The 16,364-nt window shown below is 45.2% G+C and overlaps 1 protein-coding gene across 1 annotated transcript; it reads left to right on the top strand.

Moving 5' to 3' along the window:
* Nucleotides 1–2,805: 2,805 nt before the first annotated feature.
* On the top strand, nt 2,806–14,377 carry LOC117055885 (patched domain-containing protein 3-like). Its single transcript, XM_033165803.1, has 4 exons — nt 2,806–3,594; nt 7,405–7,526; nt 12,394–12,539; nt 12,757–14,377. The coding sequence occupies exons 1-4, from the start codon at nt 2,821–2,823 to the stop codon at nt 14,340–14,342; spliced, it is 2,628 nt and encodes an 875-aa protein (XP_033021694.1). The 5' UTR covers nt 2,806–2,820; the 3' UTR covers nt 14,343–14,377.
* The last annotated feature ends 1,987 nt before the right edge of the window (nt 14,378–16,364 follow it).

Here is a 16,364-nt window from a genome sequence, read left to right as displayed (position 1 = left end):
CAGCAGCTGCAAATGGGCTCATCGCAATGGGGTTGTGGCGCTCAGCTGCCTTTAAGGGCTATATTAGGCAGAATCAACAGGCGCTGACAAATACCGTATAATCCTTTCTTTCAGACTTGACTCCCCAACGTGTGGATCTCCGGCCACAGCATAGTACATTTTGCAGCTGTCCATGCCACCACGGGTTCATCTGGTGAACATCTGGGCCTTCAGCCAAAAGTCAACATTTCCTGGTTCAATCATTGCAGAATGTGCTGGGATGCACTGCTGCCTTGGTTGCGTCAAGAGCTTGCGTTCCGTCCCCCACCAGATGCGTTGTGTTCCACCTTGGCGAAAATGACCTGGCTGTTCGGAAGAGCATAGTGCTGGTGAAAACTTGGAAAGCTTACATGTCATACACCCTAACATAACTATATTCTGGTCAGAACTTCTCCCACACTTACAGTGGCGTGGCAACCTCAAACCTAGCAGACTTAACTACACTATCAAAAAAATAAATAGGGCATTGCGCTCGGCAACATTGCGCATCGGGGGTTGTGTTGTGAAGCATTCCAGCATCAAAAGATGGTATACAAATTAAAAATGATGATGATGATGATATATATAAAGTGACCGCAAGCGCAGGTAAACAAAGACCTGCAGGCATGCCCACAATGGACCTCAGGTTTCTAGAATTCATGTGTTTTTTGTGGGGGGGGGGGAGTGAGGAGAACAACAGCACAAGCATCATTCTGTACAATAAAAAATTCTAAAACCCTTCACTGTGGCATTGAACAGAACTTGCTTGGCAATCACATAAAGTAATTATAATTTTGTGAATCTGCAATTTCTCACCACAGTTTATTCCGAAACTGTTTCATTCTACTTCTGTGAAATCTTCTTAGTGCTAGCTTTAAAGAACTATGCCTTTTTGCTCTTCAGGATCCTAGCTGGTCTTCAGCAAGCTTTTAAAATATTTTTTTTATACGCAGCACACCCATCATTAACTTTTTATCAGAAGGAGCTAAATACTATCAAAACAGCGGATGCAGCAGCAAGCAAGTGCCTTAACAATCAGGTCATATGCGTAAGAAGTAAAACTGAAAGTAAAATACAACCTTTTTAATATTTGGGGTGTGTTCACATTCCTGCCTCAGAGTGCAATTAAGTTGTTCTTCCCCCCCAAGTGTGTTTCATTCCTCTTTCTTCCTTAAGACTGTTCTCATCAGGACAGCTTCATTAGTGTCAGATTTGTTTCCGTTTGAGGGTGTTGATGGCAGGAGAGAGACAAATTAGGAGTGGCTTAAGGACTCCAATCAGCAGTATTTTATAACGGAGTACCAAATACATAACATTGTCATGGGAATGAATTAAAAATTGTGCACTGGAAATGCGGCGAGTGTACAGTAAACAGAAGTGTGAACACAGTCTTAGAAAGATACACCACCTTGCATAGTAAAATTCTTGGAAGGACTGAAAGAGTAACCCAACTTTCTCCCTGATCCAGGATTTCATTAGGTTGGACCTCATCCAAATGATGATGAGCTACCGGTAGCAAATCAAGGGAATCTGGCTAGTACAGTCATACCTCAGGTTGCGAACGCTGCAGGTTACGTTTTTCGGGTTGCGCTCACACTGAACCCAGAAGTATTGGACCGCGTTACTTCCAGGTTTCAGCGCTCGCACATGCGCAGAAGCGCAAAATCACACTTCATGCATGCGCAGAAGTGCCAAATCGCAAGCTGCGTGTGTGCAGAAGTGGCGCTGCGGGTTGCAAACGCTGCGGGTTGCAAGCGTGCCTCCTTAATGGAGCACGTTCGCAACCCAAGCGTCCACTGTACTGTGATTGTGCCATACAAACACAAAACACACAAATGCATTTCTTGGCGCAGAATTTGGACCCTTTATATTTTCAGCTTCTATTTTCCTTGGAAATGTTTCCAGTCCTTAGGGTTGCAAAGACAGGCTTGAAAATGTGTGGATGATCTCTGGTGATGTTTCTAATGCCACAGGACTCTGAAGGATGTTTATAGGTAGCAGGATTTCAATGTCCTGAATCAGTAGGCCTACTTGCTCCTTCTAAGTAGGAAAGGTTATGCGAAGTGAGGAAAAAATAAATTAACCTGTGCACACTGGTCTGGGTTGGGGTGAACAGGGAGGAGGCCAAGTTTGCTGAGGATAACAAATGGTTCCGGTTTGTAACAGTATACTGTAGTAGCCTATATATGCATCTGTGTTATATGGAAAAATACGAGAGACATTGCACTACCTTTGAAAACCTTTAATAAAAATATTAAAAAACAACAACAGTGGGGAACCATTGGCCCTCCAGATGTTAGGACTACCTCTCCAGAACAGCCAGTCATCAAGCACATCTGGAGAGCCGCAGGTCTCCCACCTTTGTAGAAGAAAGACTGTGGAGAAGAAGGAAATTCCGAGTTAAAAGATCACTTTCACTGCATCTTGGCTTAAAAAGACACTGCTCCCTCTCCTCCTGGATATTCTCGGGAGTTTCCCTCAGACATAGCAGCCAGATTGCAGCCAAGAAACCGATTCCTTCATGGAACAGGGGTTTCCCTCGCTCTCCCCCCCCCCCGCCCCGTACAATTCTGAGGCGGTTAACGGGTGGGCGTTTCCCCAACGGTGAACCTCCGCCCAACGGCCATTTTTATTATCTTTTCCCGCTCAGTTCCCCCTTTTCGAAATGTTTTAGTCTGCCCGGCACACTCGTGCTAAGTGGGACAGGGCTGCCCTATGCCTAACTTATTCGGATAACGGTTTTAACTCCGTCCTGAGTCCGGGAGGAGGAGAAAGAGAAAAAGCTCAAAAGGAAAGAAGGCGATGGCGCCCCTCGACTGCAACACGGACTGTGTGGAGAGGCCCGTGTCGCGCTTGCTGCAGGCCCTAGGCGCCCTAGTGGGCGCGCACCCGTGGCCCTTCCTGTTCCTGCCCTTGGTGCTCTCGGCCGCTTTGGGCACCGGCTTCGGGTTCCTGAAGAGCCTGGAGGACAACGACATCGAGCGCCAGTTCACGCCGCTCGAAGGTCCCGCCAAGGAAGAGCGGCGCTTCGTGCAGGAGCACTTCACTACAGACGACGCGCAGCGCTTCTCCGGCGAGAGGCTGACCACCGAGGGCTCCTTCGCCGCCTTCATCGCCGTGGCCCGCGACGGAGGCTCGCTCCTCACCCGGCAGGCCTTCGCCGAGCTGCTGGCGCTGGACAAGGCGGTGTGGGAGCTCCGCGACCCCGCGCTCCCCTTCGCCCAGCTCTGCGCCCGAGGCATCCCTGGCACCAACTGCAGCAGCGCCAACCCGCTGCTGAGCGCCGTGGGAGGCGACCCGGCCCGGATAGAGGCGCTGCTGCCCGACCTCACCTTCCCGCTCTACGCCCCTCCGTCCTTTCCCCATCCCGTTTTCTTGGGCGTCTTTCTGGGAGGCCTCGACCTGGCCCCCGGGGGTGGGACGGCGCGCCCCGTCCGGGCAGCCAAAGCGCTGCGCCTCTTGTACTACTTGCAGGAGGATGAGGCTACTCGGAGAAACGACAGCGCGCTCTGGCTCCGGACGTTTCTGGAGCGCATCCCGGGTGTGGTGAAATCCTTGAAACTGGAAACCATCCAGGTAAGCGTCTCCTGGCACGATGGAGCCGCTTCACACGTTACGGAATGTGACCGATAAGAATCTCTGTGTCTGCCCGATGCATGCTGCCATGCTTACTGGAGCTAACAGGATCTGAAGTCAAACCACTAGGGTCAAAGGTTCCCCATGCCTAACCCACCTGCATCAGCAAGTGGAGGCATTCAGTGGCAGCCAAACGTTTAATTTTAGCAAGTAATTAGAAAACAAGTTATTGCAGCATCTCTGGCAACGCAGGAATGCCAAGGAGTGCCTCCTTCAAAACTATACACATTATTACTATGCCCGGTGTCAATGTCTAGGTTTTAAAAATGCATTTTATGCTTTTATACAGTACTTGCTGTTTCCTGAATTACTGCTTGTGCACTGCTTGGACATGCTTGGATGTAAATCAGGGGCAGAAAACCTTGAGCCCATGGGCCTAATTTGGCCTGCCAAGCTTCACCATTTGGCCCATAATGCCATTTTACCCAAACCATACCCACCTGCCCTACATCTGATGTCACATGTGATGTCAGGCACAGGGCCGGTAGAGATAGGGCTAGATCAGCTGCACATACAACAAATCCCAGCAGAAAGGACCACCCACCAGCTGATCCATTGGCCTCTATGCACATGTCAAAGTTGGACCGTAGGATGGGGAGAGATCCGGTCAAAAAGGTTCCCCACCCTTGATATAAAATGATTAATAAAATGATTAATAAATTATGTAGATAAATAAATGAATACTTAAATGATGCAGAGCCTACGCCCAGCACACAATTTTTCATATAATTTGCATGTGTAATTGATGTGCATTTATGCCTCTAGAAAATTAATATGGTGGTTGACTGGGGTTTGGAGAATAATATTCTTCTCAGGTCTTCCAACTGCACTATAAATAAATCTTTCAAAATATTTTTAAATGGGGGGAGCAAGGGGATTGAGATGTGGGGCCGACTGCAAAAAGCTTGGGGCCATGAATTAACCTCTAGCAACACCTCCACCAGATTATGTCAGTGTGATGGCTATTTTGTTCAAAATGCATATCATCAGAACCCACAGCTCCTCATCTATAGGAACCCCTCCCCCTTCTTTGCGAAAGTGAAAACAAAAAAGGACTTGCTCACTTAGCCTTTGAAGAACAGAAAGCAGAACCTCACTGGCTACTAAAAATGAGGGTTGGCTAACAAGCCCAAGCAAAATTTGTACTGTATCTGTTTTCTCAGCTAGGGTTGTTATTAGTGCAACTACTGGTGGTTCTCTAAAATAAGCTTTTTTAATTATGTGGATTGAGTACTGGAGCCAGTAATAGTGTTCAGTGTAAGGCCTCTTTGCATCCAGAATAAAAGTAAAGGAGCTGCTTCAGACAGTAAGTTTTACTCCATTTGGGTTAGTCTGTTGCAGCTTTTCATTTATTAGCATGTATTTTTCCTCTCACTGTATTAAACAGAACTCATTGTTTTGATCTTACACCTTCTGCTGTAGCATCCAACCAGCCTGACATTTTATTGAAAGGCTATCTTTGTTTTAAAGTTAATTATCCTGCCTCCTTTGGACAGTTATTTTATTATAAATATCAGGTGGGGTATAATACGCACATTTAAACAATTTATGGAAGATGTATCTTTCAGCAGAAATGGGATTTTCTCCCTCCCAGTCCTCAACATTTGGTTAGTTTTACTGGCAGGCCTACCAGGAAGACTAATGACTTCTGTTCCCTGCCCTGCCCACCCCCAGATAAAGGGGGAAATAAAGAGACAATTGTTCAGCTCCATACTGTTTCCCTCAGAATTCTGTTTTCCTCCTGCTCCAATAAACTTTTAACAGAGAGGTGGGGAGTTGAAAGTTCATTCAGTTGTTAGCACTACTAGTTTCTGTACAACTTGAGACTAGTCCTAAAATAAGTGGATTCAAGGCCCTCTGTTGGTGAGCACAATAATTTAAAATTAGACCACCCTTTTTACCCATAATGGTCAAGCAGATGGTTATGGGAAACCCACAAGCAAGACATTAGGACTGTATCCCTCTTTTGCTCTTGTTTCTCAGCAATTAGTACTCTGGTACTTAGAGGCATGCTGCTTCTGAAGCTGGAGACATGGAATAGCATCATGACTGGATGCCACTGGTATTATTATCCTCTATGGATTTGTCTAATCCCATTTTAAAAGTTATGTAAACTAGTGGCTGTCTCTAAAAGTCAGAAGCCAGACAGAGGTGCTAAGCTGAAGCTTCTGCTAGTCATAGGCTGTGCACACATTAGTGACTTGAGGCATTAGAGATGTAAAATTTCTGGAAATTTTGAAGCTCGGAAAAAACCCGGGTTTTTTTCCGGGGGGAGGGGAATGAAAATCTTTTCCAGATTGAAAGTCATTCATAAAACATAAAATATAACTACGGACAATTTTAATGGGCATAAAATTATCACAACTAGTATATTAAAAATGTAATGTATCCAAACAATTATTACAAACAGAATTTACTTTTAAAATACTATTTATTTCTATTTGTAACAAATGGAGCAAAAATCTCCTGAACTGTTTACTAGTTTATGTGGAACAAAAAAAAAACCCTACAAAAAACAATTTTTAAAAATCCAGAACTAACAATTATTCATATTTCCTCTCCACAGTATTTTTTAAAAAAAATTCTCATAAAAAGAACTGAAGAAGGAAGTGGGACTAAATTTCAATGAATGGGGATGAAATTTAATCAGAATCATTTTCTGAGCTGTAATGATCAGTATCAGTTTCAGGCTCTGTTTCTGCATCTACTCTGTTGTGTCTGTCATTACCACAGTTATTATGGACTTCTAAAAACTGAACGTTTTCTCTGATTGAAACAATTTTTCCAATTTTTCAGGAAAAAACAAAACAAAAAAAGGCTTCAGGGGAAAAACAGGGGAAAACCGGTTTTTTTTTCCAAATTTTTCTGGGGGTTTTTTCCAGGCCTTCGCATCCCTATGAGGCATTGGAGTCTTTGTTCAGCCAACCCAACCAAGCAGTTTAATGAAGACTGAGAATTGCTGGGTGGCCTCAGAATGTTGAGTGTCCAATGGGACGCGGGGTGAAATGAATTATCCTGAAAGAGGGCATGGCTGGCTAACTTGAGCCCTTGGTGTATGAAGTCCTGCACTGTTTAGGACGGGCAATCCGAAAGACCACCTCACCCCTTATATGACAAGTCAAGTCACTGAGGGTCTCCAGCAGATACCACCGGATCAGGAGGTCTGTTCCTCACAAGGTAGGACTTGGGCTCTTAGCGCTGTGACACCTGTCCTTTGGAATTACTCCCCCTGCTTGAATATTACAGTGGTACCTCGGGTTAAGTACGCTTCAGGTTAAGAACTCCACTTAAGAACAGAAATCATGCTCTGGCGGTGCAGCGGCAGCAGGAGGTCCCATTAGCTAAAGTGGTGCTTCAGGTTAAGTACGCTTCAGGTTAAGAACATACCTCCGGAACGAATTAAGTACTTTACCCGAGGTACCACTGTACACAGATGCTGTGTCGGCTGTCTTTTAAGTGCTTACTGAAGAACCTTCCTCTTAGCAAGCCTTTTAAAGTAGAGATCTTTCCCAGTCTACATCTGTAATGGAATTGTTTTAAAGATGGTGTTATTGTTTGATATCCTGGGCCCCTGTACAGGAGCACTCCATGCTGCAAAATTTATTTCAGGTCCCACTTATATTCTGCTAATTGCGCCCCGTCTTTATACTCTTGTGAACATTTAGATTTATATATTAAGAGAGAGAGAGAAAATATTTAACATGTGATCTTCTCTTCTCCCTCCCTCCCTCCCCCCACTCCCCATGGCAGGTGGCTTATTTTACTTCATTGTCCAGACAGGAAGAGTTTGAAAAAAATACTAAGGAAGTGGTCCCTTTGTTTTCCATCACGTATACCTTAACAATAACCTTCTCAATTATGTCATGCTCAAGGTAATTGCTGGAAAAATAATTTATATCTTTTCATTTTGTGAGAGTGTATCCCCCCTCCCACCATTACTTACATTTGCAAGAAGAAGCCCACATCTGACTTTTTGTTTATAAAAATCATTTATGCATAAGGCATTTAGCTGCATCAGAAATAATGTTATTACGTTTAATATTTATTGTTATAAATTTGTATAACAATTTCCTTGTTATTTGTAATCCACCTTTCCTCCAAAGACCTCAGTGCTCCCACTCCTCATGTTTTCATCCCAACCCAGTGACCTTCATGGCTGAGTGGGGAGTTGAACCCCAGTTTCTCTGGTCCCAGTCCAACTGTTATACCATATTGGCCTCCCCCATATGTAGCTCAAGGTGCAATGTTTTCACCGCCTAGAGTGGCAGGATCAGTTTCTGACAGCTTCTGTTTCTAAAAAATCATGGCCGCTTACCTGGTACAGAGGTGGGTGGCAGTTGCGACCCGACAGGGCGCTTCCCCCTCCTGCTGAAGCCACGCCCTATTGGCCCCGACTGTTGGCTTCTCCCTCCTGGCTGCCGTAGTGGCTGCTGGGTTCCCATCAAACCCAGTTTGAAATTTCTGGCCAATCCGCAGCAGCTTTGGGGGCAGGGCAGTTGGAGCGGACAGCAAAACGGGCCGGCGCTGCTCTCAGCAGCTCAGTCGGCCCCAGATCGTGACCCACCCAGCCCTCTCTCTAATATTAATTTCTTGCAGACTAACCTTTTTTCTTCCCAGGTCTGTGGGCGTTGCTATGGTCGTATGATGGTTGCTGTTTTTGCGGGGCCGGGAAGGTATTTTCCCAGCTCTGCAGGTTTCGCCTTCCCCATAGCAATCGTCCCAACTTTGGCGGTTTAGGCCTTGGGTGGAATCCTTTAGTCAGACACCTGAAGAAGGGGTGAAGCATTGACTCCCCCGTTTCATGCGGCAGCAATAACAGGGTATTTCACAAGCGCAATAACAGGGTATTTCACAAGTGCATGGCGGAGGGGCCATAGAGCTACCCTCACCGATTTGGAAGGGACCAGCTGCGTAAACTCATATTTTGATTTGGTTCTATCTTTCTCCTAACTGACCCTGTCATGCCTCAGACCCGCAGCAAGGGGCTGAGAGGGATACATGCCCAATGCCTATGGCAAGGTTTACCTACATATGAATTCAATAAAGTTGTGGCCTTTTGATTCCAAATACCCAGCCTTTAACATAAAAAGTATATATAGCCATGTTGAACCATAATAGATATTCCACAATGTTACAAAATTATGTTCTAACTTTCTCATTCTCCTGTCCTCTTCATCAGCTAGATTGTAAAGCAAAGGGAAGGAGTAAACAAAAAAGTTGGCTGGTGGCAAAGCCATTAAGTCTGTATCTTTGTAAGAAAGATTGAATGTGAGACTGTGTTACCTTTGAAGCACATTTCCTCCTCTCAAGGAATTCTGGGCACTGTAGTTTGTTAGGAATTGTAACTGAGAGGTAAACTACCATGCCCAGTATCCTTTGAAGGAAAGAATGTGCTTCAAATATGCTTTGTTGCAACTAGACTTCTCTGCGAACCTTCCCCTCTGCAGGGAGGTGGAACCAATTCAGTTGGTCCACCCCACCACTTAATGGATCCAAATGTTTTCCAAAGAGTGGTAGAGGATGCTTTATCCCATGTTGATGGCCTTTCAGCCAATTCCCTGGTGGCCTGCTGGAATGCGGAGCTAACTGGGGCTATCGTCTGTCTGGCTCCAAAGCGCCCTCCAATTACATGGAGCCCGGACAGCCCCGTGGTTTTCCCTGGAGCTGAGGGCAATGAAACGATCGTTGAGACGGCTAGAGTGCTGGTGATGGAAAACTTAATTCTTAATTGGACTGGACACGGGTTAGAGCTCAACTTCAAGCCTACCAAGTGGTGATGGCAATGGCGAATAAGACTTTCTTAACCGCCACTATTGCATTTGCATGAAACAGGAGGAGATTCTTTCAGGTGGTTCACAATCTAACGTACCACCTCTACCTCCAGGGCCTGGTAAAGACCCCCAAGATCTCCTGCAACGATTTTGCAAAGTTTTTTTGCAGATAAAGTTGCTCAGATTCGGGAAGAGGTAGACTCCACTGTGGGAGCAGGGCTGGGGCAGGAGAGTGCTAGAGTCCTGTGTAGTCAAGTTGCATGAAATCAGTTACAATCTGTTACCTCCGAGGATGTGGACAGGCTGCTTGGACAAGTTAAACCAACCACCTGTCTCCTTGATCCTTGTGTCAGGAAAATGACCTACTCACAGGTAGGACCCTGGCAGAGACACATGCCCGACTGACATGTTCCCTCCCTCCTGGGCGATCATTCGGGAGCTTCTCAGCCTTCCGCAGCCCCCAGACATCTCAGTGATTGATGTCAGAAGACATCAATACACTTACTGGATCCGCAGAGTTTTGCCCAGCTTGCGTGACAGACCACAGCAACTCAGCATGTTGGCTAACCCAGTTTATTACATATAAACACACGGAGCTCTTCAACATGGCTCCCCCTCTCTCTAGCATCACACAGCAAAGAGAAAGAACAATGTCCTTTGCTGGGACAGCGCGGCAGGAATTTTAACTTATTTTAATAATTTTAATTTTTATGGCATTTTTTGTAAAGGCATGGACCTCACAAATTTAATAAACTTGAACTTGACTTACATATCTAGTCCCACTTTAGGGTACACAGTAAGACAAAACATCCTGTCTACGTCACTTTCCACTTCCCACTCTGTGGAAACAAAACACATACCCAGTCATGTGATAAACAACAAACCCATGACTGCACACGGGGAATGAATCTCTCAACAACCTCCCCTGATTCATGCACTGTGCTGCAGTCATCTGTCAGTGTAACTGCAGCAACCATACAGACATCATACACACAGTATACCTCTGTATCACCCACTCCACCCTTAGAACTACCTGCAACTGGATTGGCCTTGTGCCTTACCATCTTACACTTCTGACTAGTCTTGGTGTCAAAACAACAAACCCATGACTGCACACGGGGAATGAATCTCTCTACAACTTGCCCATCCTGGCTTATAAAAGCTAGCCACGAAGGGCTGGGCGATGGGCTGTGAATGCTTCTCTCTGTGAGGGAGCCTTCCCAGACCCACTGAATGAGGCGGTTATTAAACCGCTTCTTAAAAAAAAAAAAAAACATCTTTAGATGTGGCCAATATCTTTAGATGTGGCCAATATTCCCTGATGTTGGGAAAGATGGAGGGCACAAGGAGAAGGGGACGTCAGAGGATGAGATGGTTGGACAGTTTTCTCGAAGCGACTGGCATGAGTTTGGCCAAACTGCAGGAGGCAGTGGAGGATAGGGGTGCCTGGCGTGCTCTGGTCCATGGGGTCACGAAGAGTCAGACACGACTGAACGACTGAACAACAACAACAATATGGCCAACTATTGCCCAGTCTCAAATCTTCCATTCTTGGGCGAGGTGATTGAGCGAGTGGTTGCTGAACAACTTCAGGCATGCCTGGAAGAAGCGGACCATTTGGATCCCTTCCAGTCGGGATTCATGCCTCATCATGGGACTGAAACTGCCTTGGTCACACTGGTCAATGATCTCTGGCGGGATAGGGACAAAGGTGAGAGCTGTTTCCTAGTTCTGCTGGATCTCTCAGTGGCTTTTGACACCATCAACCATAACATCCTTCTGGACCGTCTAGAGGGGTTGGGAGCTGGGGGCCCTGTTATACAGTAGTTCTGTTCCTCCTGTGAGGTGTCCAGAATGTGGTGGTGGGGGATGAGTGTTCAGACCCCTGGGCTCACTTGTGGGGTGCCTCAGGGTTCTGACCTCTCCCCCATGCTTTTCAACATCTACATGCAGCCGCTGGGAGAGATCATCAGGGGGTTTGGGCTGGGTGTTCATCATTATGCAGATGATACCCAGCTCTACTTCTCTTTTAAATCGGAACCAGTGAAGGCGGTGAAGGTCCTGTGTGAGTGCCTGGAGGCGTTTGGAGGATGGATGGTGGCTAACAGATTGAGGTTCAATCCTGACAAGACAGAAGTACTGTTTTTGGGGGACAGGGAGTGGGTGGGTGTGGGGGACTCCCTGGTCCCGAATGGGGCAATTGTGCTCCTGAAGCATCAGGCACGCAGCCTGGGAGTCATTTTGGACTCTCAGCTGTTTACGGAGGCACAGGTTAATTCTGTGTCCAGGGCAGCTGTCTACCAGCTCCATCTGGTTTGCAGGCTGAGACCCTCCCTGCCTGCAGACTGTCTCGCCAGAATGGTGCATGCTCTAGTTATCTCTCGCTTAGATTACTGCAATGTGCTCTATGTGGGGCTACCTTTGAAGGTGACCCAGAAACTACAACTAATCCAGAAGGCGGCAGCTAGACTGGTGACTGGGAGTGTCCACCGAGACCACCGGTCTTGAAAGACCTACGTTGGCTCCCAGTACGTTTCCAAGCACAATTCAAAGGGTTGGTGCTGACCTTTAAAGCCCTAAACGGCCTCGGTCCAGTATACATGAAGGAGCGTCTCCACCGCCATCGTTCTGCCCGGACACTGAGGTCCAATGCTGAGGGCCTTCTAGCGGTTCCCTCGCTGCAAGAAGCCAAGTTACAGGGAACCAGGCAGAGGGCCTTCTCGGTAGTGGCACCCGCCCTGTGGAATGCCCTCCCACCAGATGTCAAAGAGAAAAACAATTATATTACATTTAGAAGACATCTGAAGGCAGCCCTGTTTGGGAAGGTTTTAATGTTTAATAGACATGTATTTTAATACTCTGTTGGAAGTTCCCCAGAGTGGCTGGGGAAACCCAGCCAGTTGGGCAGGGTATAAATAATATTTTTTTTATTGTTGTGGTAATTGTTATTATTATTATTATTTTCCAGGCTGGACTGTGTACGGACAAAAGTGTGGGTTGCAGCTTTTGGGGTGCTGACAGCAGGCTTATCCGTCGTCAGCAGCTTTGGATTGCTGCTCTTTTGTGGGGTGCCGTTTGTTGTCACAGTTGCAAATTCGCCATTTCTTATCCTTGGTAAGTGAGCAAATGTACACATTCCTCCTGACTTCTCCATTGGGCTTTTCATTAATATATTTAAGAATGATGATGGGTGAAAATTCTCTTACATATCTATGGGTTTGTGGTGTTTGGGAGCCGATTTTTCCAGGAGGCAATCCATTCGAAGACCAAGGTATTTCTCTTCTCGCATGACGTATAGGAATTAACATGTTACATATTTGGCATTCTTCAGGGGTTGGTGTTGATGATATGTTCATCCTGGTGTGTTGCTGGCAGCAGACTCAAGTGAAGGACAGTGTCAGAGATCGAATGGCTGACACCTACAGAAAAGCAGCCGTGTCCATTACCATCACAACCCTCACAGACGTTTTAGCCTTCTACATTGGAATTGCAACTCCATTCCCATCCATTCAGGCATTTTGCAAGTATACAGGAACAGCCTTTGTGTTCTGCTACATATATAACCTGACATTCTTGGGGGCCATTCTTGCTTTAAATGGGAGACGAGAAGAAAGCAACAGACACTTTCTCACATTCATGAAAGTGAACAATGAACCTCAGGATTCTCAGGGCTGCGCATATAACATGTGCTGTGTAGGAGGGTCTTTTGATGAGTCCACTGGAGCAGAGACTGAACACCCCATGAATGGATTCTTTAGAAAGCATTATGGCCCCCTCCTTATGCACACCTGTAGCAAGGTGCTTGTGGTAGTCCTTTATCTCATGTACTTGGCTAGTAGTATTTTTGGCTGCACTCAAGTCCAAGAAGGTATAGATCTTCGAAATCTAGCTAGTGATAGTTCTTACGTCATCCAGTATTATGAATGGGAAGAGGAATATTTTTCAGAATATGGCCCAAGGGTTATGGTGGTTGTTACTGAAAGCAAAGCTTATTGGGATTCATCTGTCCGTGCAGATATTGAAAAGTGTATGAATGCACTAGAAAGATCATCCTACATCAGCAAGGATTTATCAGTGTCCTGGTTAAGAACTTACGAAGATGTCGCTAAAAAAATGTCTTTCAGTATAGCTGACCGTAGGCTTTTCATTGACAATTTAGCCAACCTCTTTGGAATTAATCCAGACTTCAAGTGGGATATTAATGTTACTGCTACAGAAATATTAGCGTCACGTTTTTTCATACAGACAGTCAATGTTACTACTGCAGTGGATGAGAAGAGTCTTTTAATTGAGCTGAGAGACCTTGCTGAGGACTGCAAGGTACCATTAATGGTTTATCATCCAGCTTTTATATACTTTGATCAATATACTGTGATCGTTCAGGACACGGTTCAAACTGTTGTGATTGCTGCTGGAGCCATGCTACTCATTTCCTTACTACTCATTCCCAATCCTCTTTGTTCTTTGTGGGTAACCTTTGCTATTGCCTCTGTTATTGTCGGTGTAGCTGGTTTCATGGCCTTCTGGAATGTGAATCTCGATTCCATATCCATGATCAACCTTGTAATTTGCATTGGGTTTTCCGTAGACTTCTCTGCTCATATTTCTTACAATTTTGTTGCCAGTGAGAAAGACAAAGTGAATGACAAGGCTGTGGATGCTCTGTACCGCCTTGGGTACCCTGTTACGCAGGGAGCTGTTTCCACTATCTTGGGAATTATTGTACTCTCCATGGCATCCTCTTACATCTTCAGAACCTTTTTTAAGATAATGTTTCTGGTGATCTTGTTTGGGGCTGTTCACGGTCTCATTTTTATTCCTGTGTTCTTAACTTTCTTTGGCTTTTGTAGTAAAATGCCAAATAGACAGTTTCCAGTCAATGCCCAGAGCTCCAGTGCTGGAGGAGTTCCTTCCTAAGATACAAATATTATGAAACTGCCTAATGTAGACATGACAATATTACAATGACAGCAGTTCGATAATGCAACTTATTACCTAGTGGATGGGAGTGGCCTCTTCCTGGTGAGCATTTAAGGTCCCCATCCCTACTTTGCAGGCTGCCATCTGATTGGATTTTACTTTGATTCTGACTTGATTTTAGGATGTAGGATGTGTTTTAATTGATTGCTTGCTTTTATGGTAATATGTTATTTATTTGATGTTAGCCTCTCTGAGCCTGGTTTTGGCTCAGATAATAAATAAAATGTATTATTATTATTATTATTGTTGTTGTTGTTGTTGTTGTTGTTATTCCTCAGTGTTATCTCTCCCACCACTTGCGGGCCAACTTTGGAAAGTGAGTAGAACCACTGACATCATGATTACATCAGGTGGCCCTTTTCCCCACATTGGTCTTGCAGAGCACTTTTCATAGGGCTTCACAAGACCCAATGATAAGCTGATTGTCAGGTGTTGCAAAGCCCTGCACACAGCAGTTTGCTTAGGATATTTCAGGCACCACCATTCCACTGATTGACAAAAGTGCCTCAAAACCCCTTTCAGTTGAGCCACGCCTTTACCTGGTCAACACTTGATGTAGGGCAGACAGGCATGGCTTAGTTGAAATAGTCCTGTGGGCCAAATGAGGCCTCACAGACCTAATTATTTATTTCACAAAAATTCTATACTGATTGATTGTAAAAACATACACAAACACCGCAAAAATGCACACCTGCTAATTATGCTTACGGACTAGAAGTTCTCCACCCCTGCTGTAAACTATGGGCCTCCACTTGGGTTGGGTTAGAAGACTTGTGATGTACTGGAAGAAATGTTGAGAATTTTGCTACTGCAACATTTTTGTCACCCAAGGTGCCTTTAGAGCTTTGTTGGTCTACAACTCCCATCATCCCAGACTATTGACCATGCCAGCAGAGGCTGATGGGAATTGTAGTGCAAAACAACTGGAGGATACCAGGTTGGGGGAGGTTGCTTTAGAGCAGGGGTCAGCAACCTTTTTCAGCCATGGACCGGTCCACCATCTCTCAGACCATGTGGTGGGCCGCACTATATTTTTTTTTGGGGGGGATGAACGAATTCCTATGCCTCACAAATAACCCAGAGATGCATTTTAAATAAAAGCACACATTCTACTCATGTAAAAACACACTGATTACCGGACCATCCGTGGGCTGGATTGAGAAGGTGATTGGGCCGCATCCGGCCCATGGGCCTTAGGTTGCCTACCCCTGCTTTAGAGTAAGGAATACATAATCAGTGCCTTTTAAAAATAAATTTGATGCCAAAGTTCAAACCTGCCTGGAAATACCACCCATTGAAATGGGAACTCCACCTTATCCCAGATCTGTAGGGGCCTACTAAGGTAGTATATCTTATGTTCTGTTAAACCAAAGTTGCTGTGATATTAGCACCCAAAATATATAATACAGCAAGTTTCGCTTGTGTCATATTTTCTTTTCTTTTAAAATTTTATTTATTTTTTATTTTTTAAAGATTTCTTGGTTTACAAAACTCTGTGCAATGTCTCTTTTCAAGTTACCTTTTCTACAGGTCAGTTTCATTTGTTGAGACATTAGTGTTACATTAAGAGGAAAAGGGGGAAGAGATGGAGGGGGGGAATGGTGAGTGGGTCAGGTGGTGATGTTTCTATTTTACTTAATGTATGTGTGGGGTTTTGTGTCAGCGTCGTTTGTGCAGGTTCTCTTTGCTATTAGCTTGTGTTCCTTTGGTGGTGAGAGAAGTTGGGGTTGGCCTAGGGTGTGTTTGTGTTTGTGATTGGCTGTGGTGAACTTTGTTTTCATGTGTGAGTTGGGTGTTTTTTTTTGAATCCGGATATCCATATGCTGTTGGTGGATTTGTTGTCCTGTTGGGCTGTGTATGTGATAAAGAGAAACCATACCAGCGTGAAGGCATCTTTTTCTATTTGTCCCGTGTCAGTTTCAGTTTATTGGTTAATTATTCTAGTAAGGCTGTTTCCCA

Source organism: Lacerta agilis, chromosome 12, assembly GCF_009819535.1.
Source record: "Lacerta agilis isolate rLacAgi1 chromosome 12, rLacAgi1.pri, whole genome shotgun sequence".
In the NCBI taxonomy this organism is placed as follows: domain Eukaryota; kingdom Metazoa; phylum Chordata; class Lepidosauria; order Squamata; family Lacertidae; genus Lacerta; species Lacerta agilis.
This window is presented reverse-complemented; position numbering and strand designations above follow the sequence as displayed.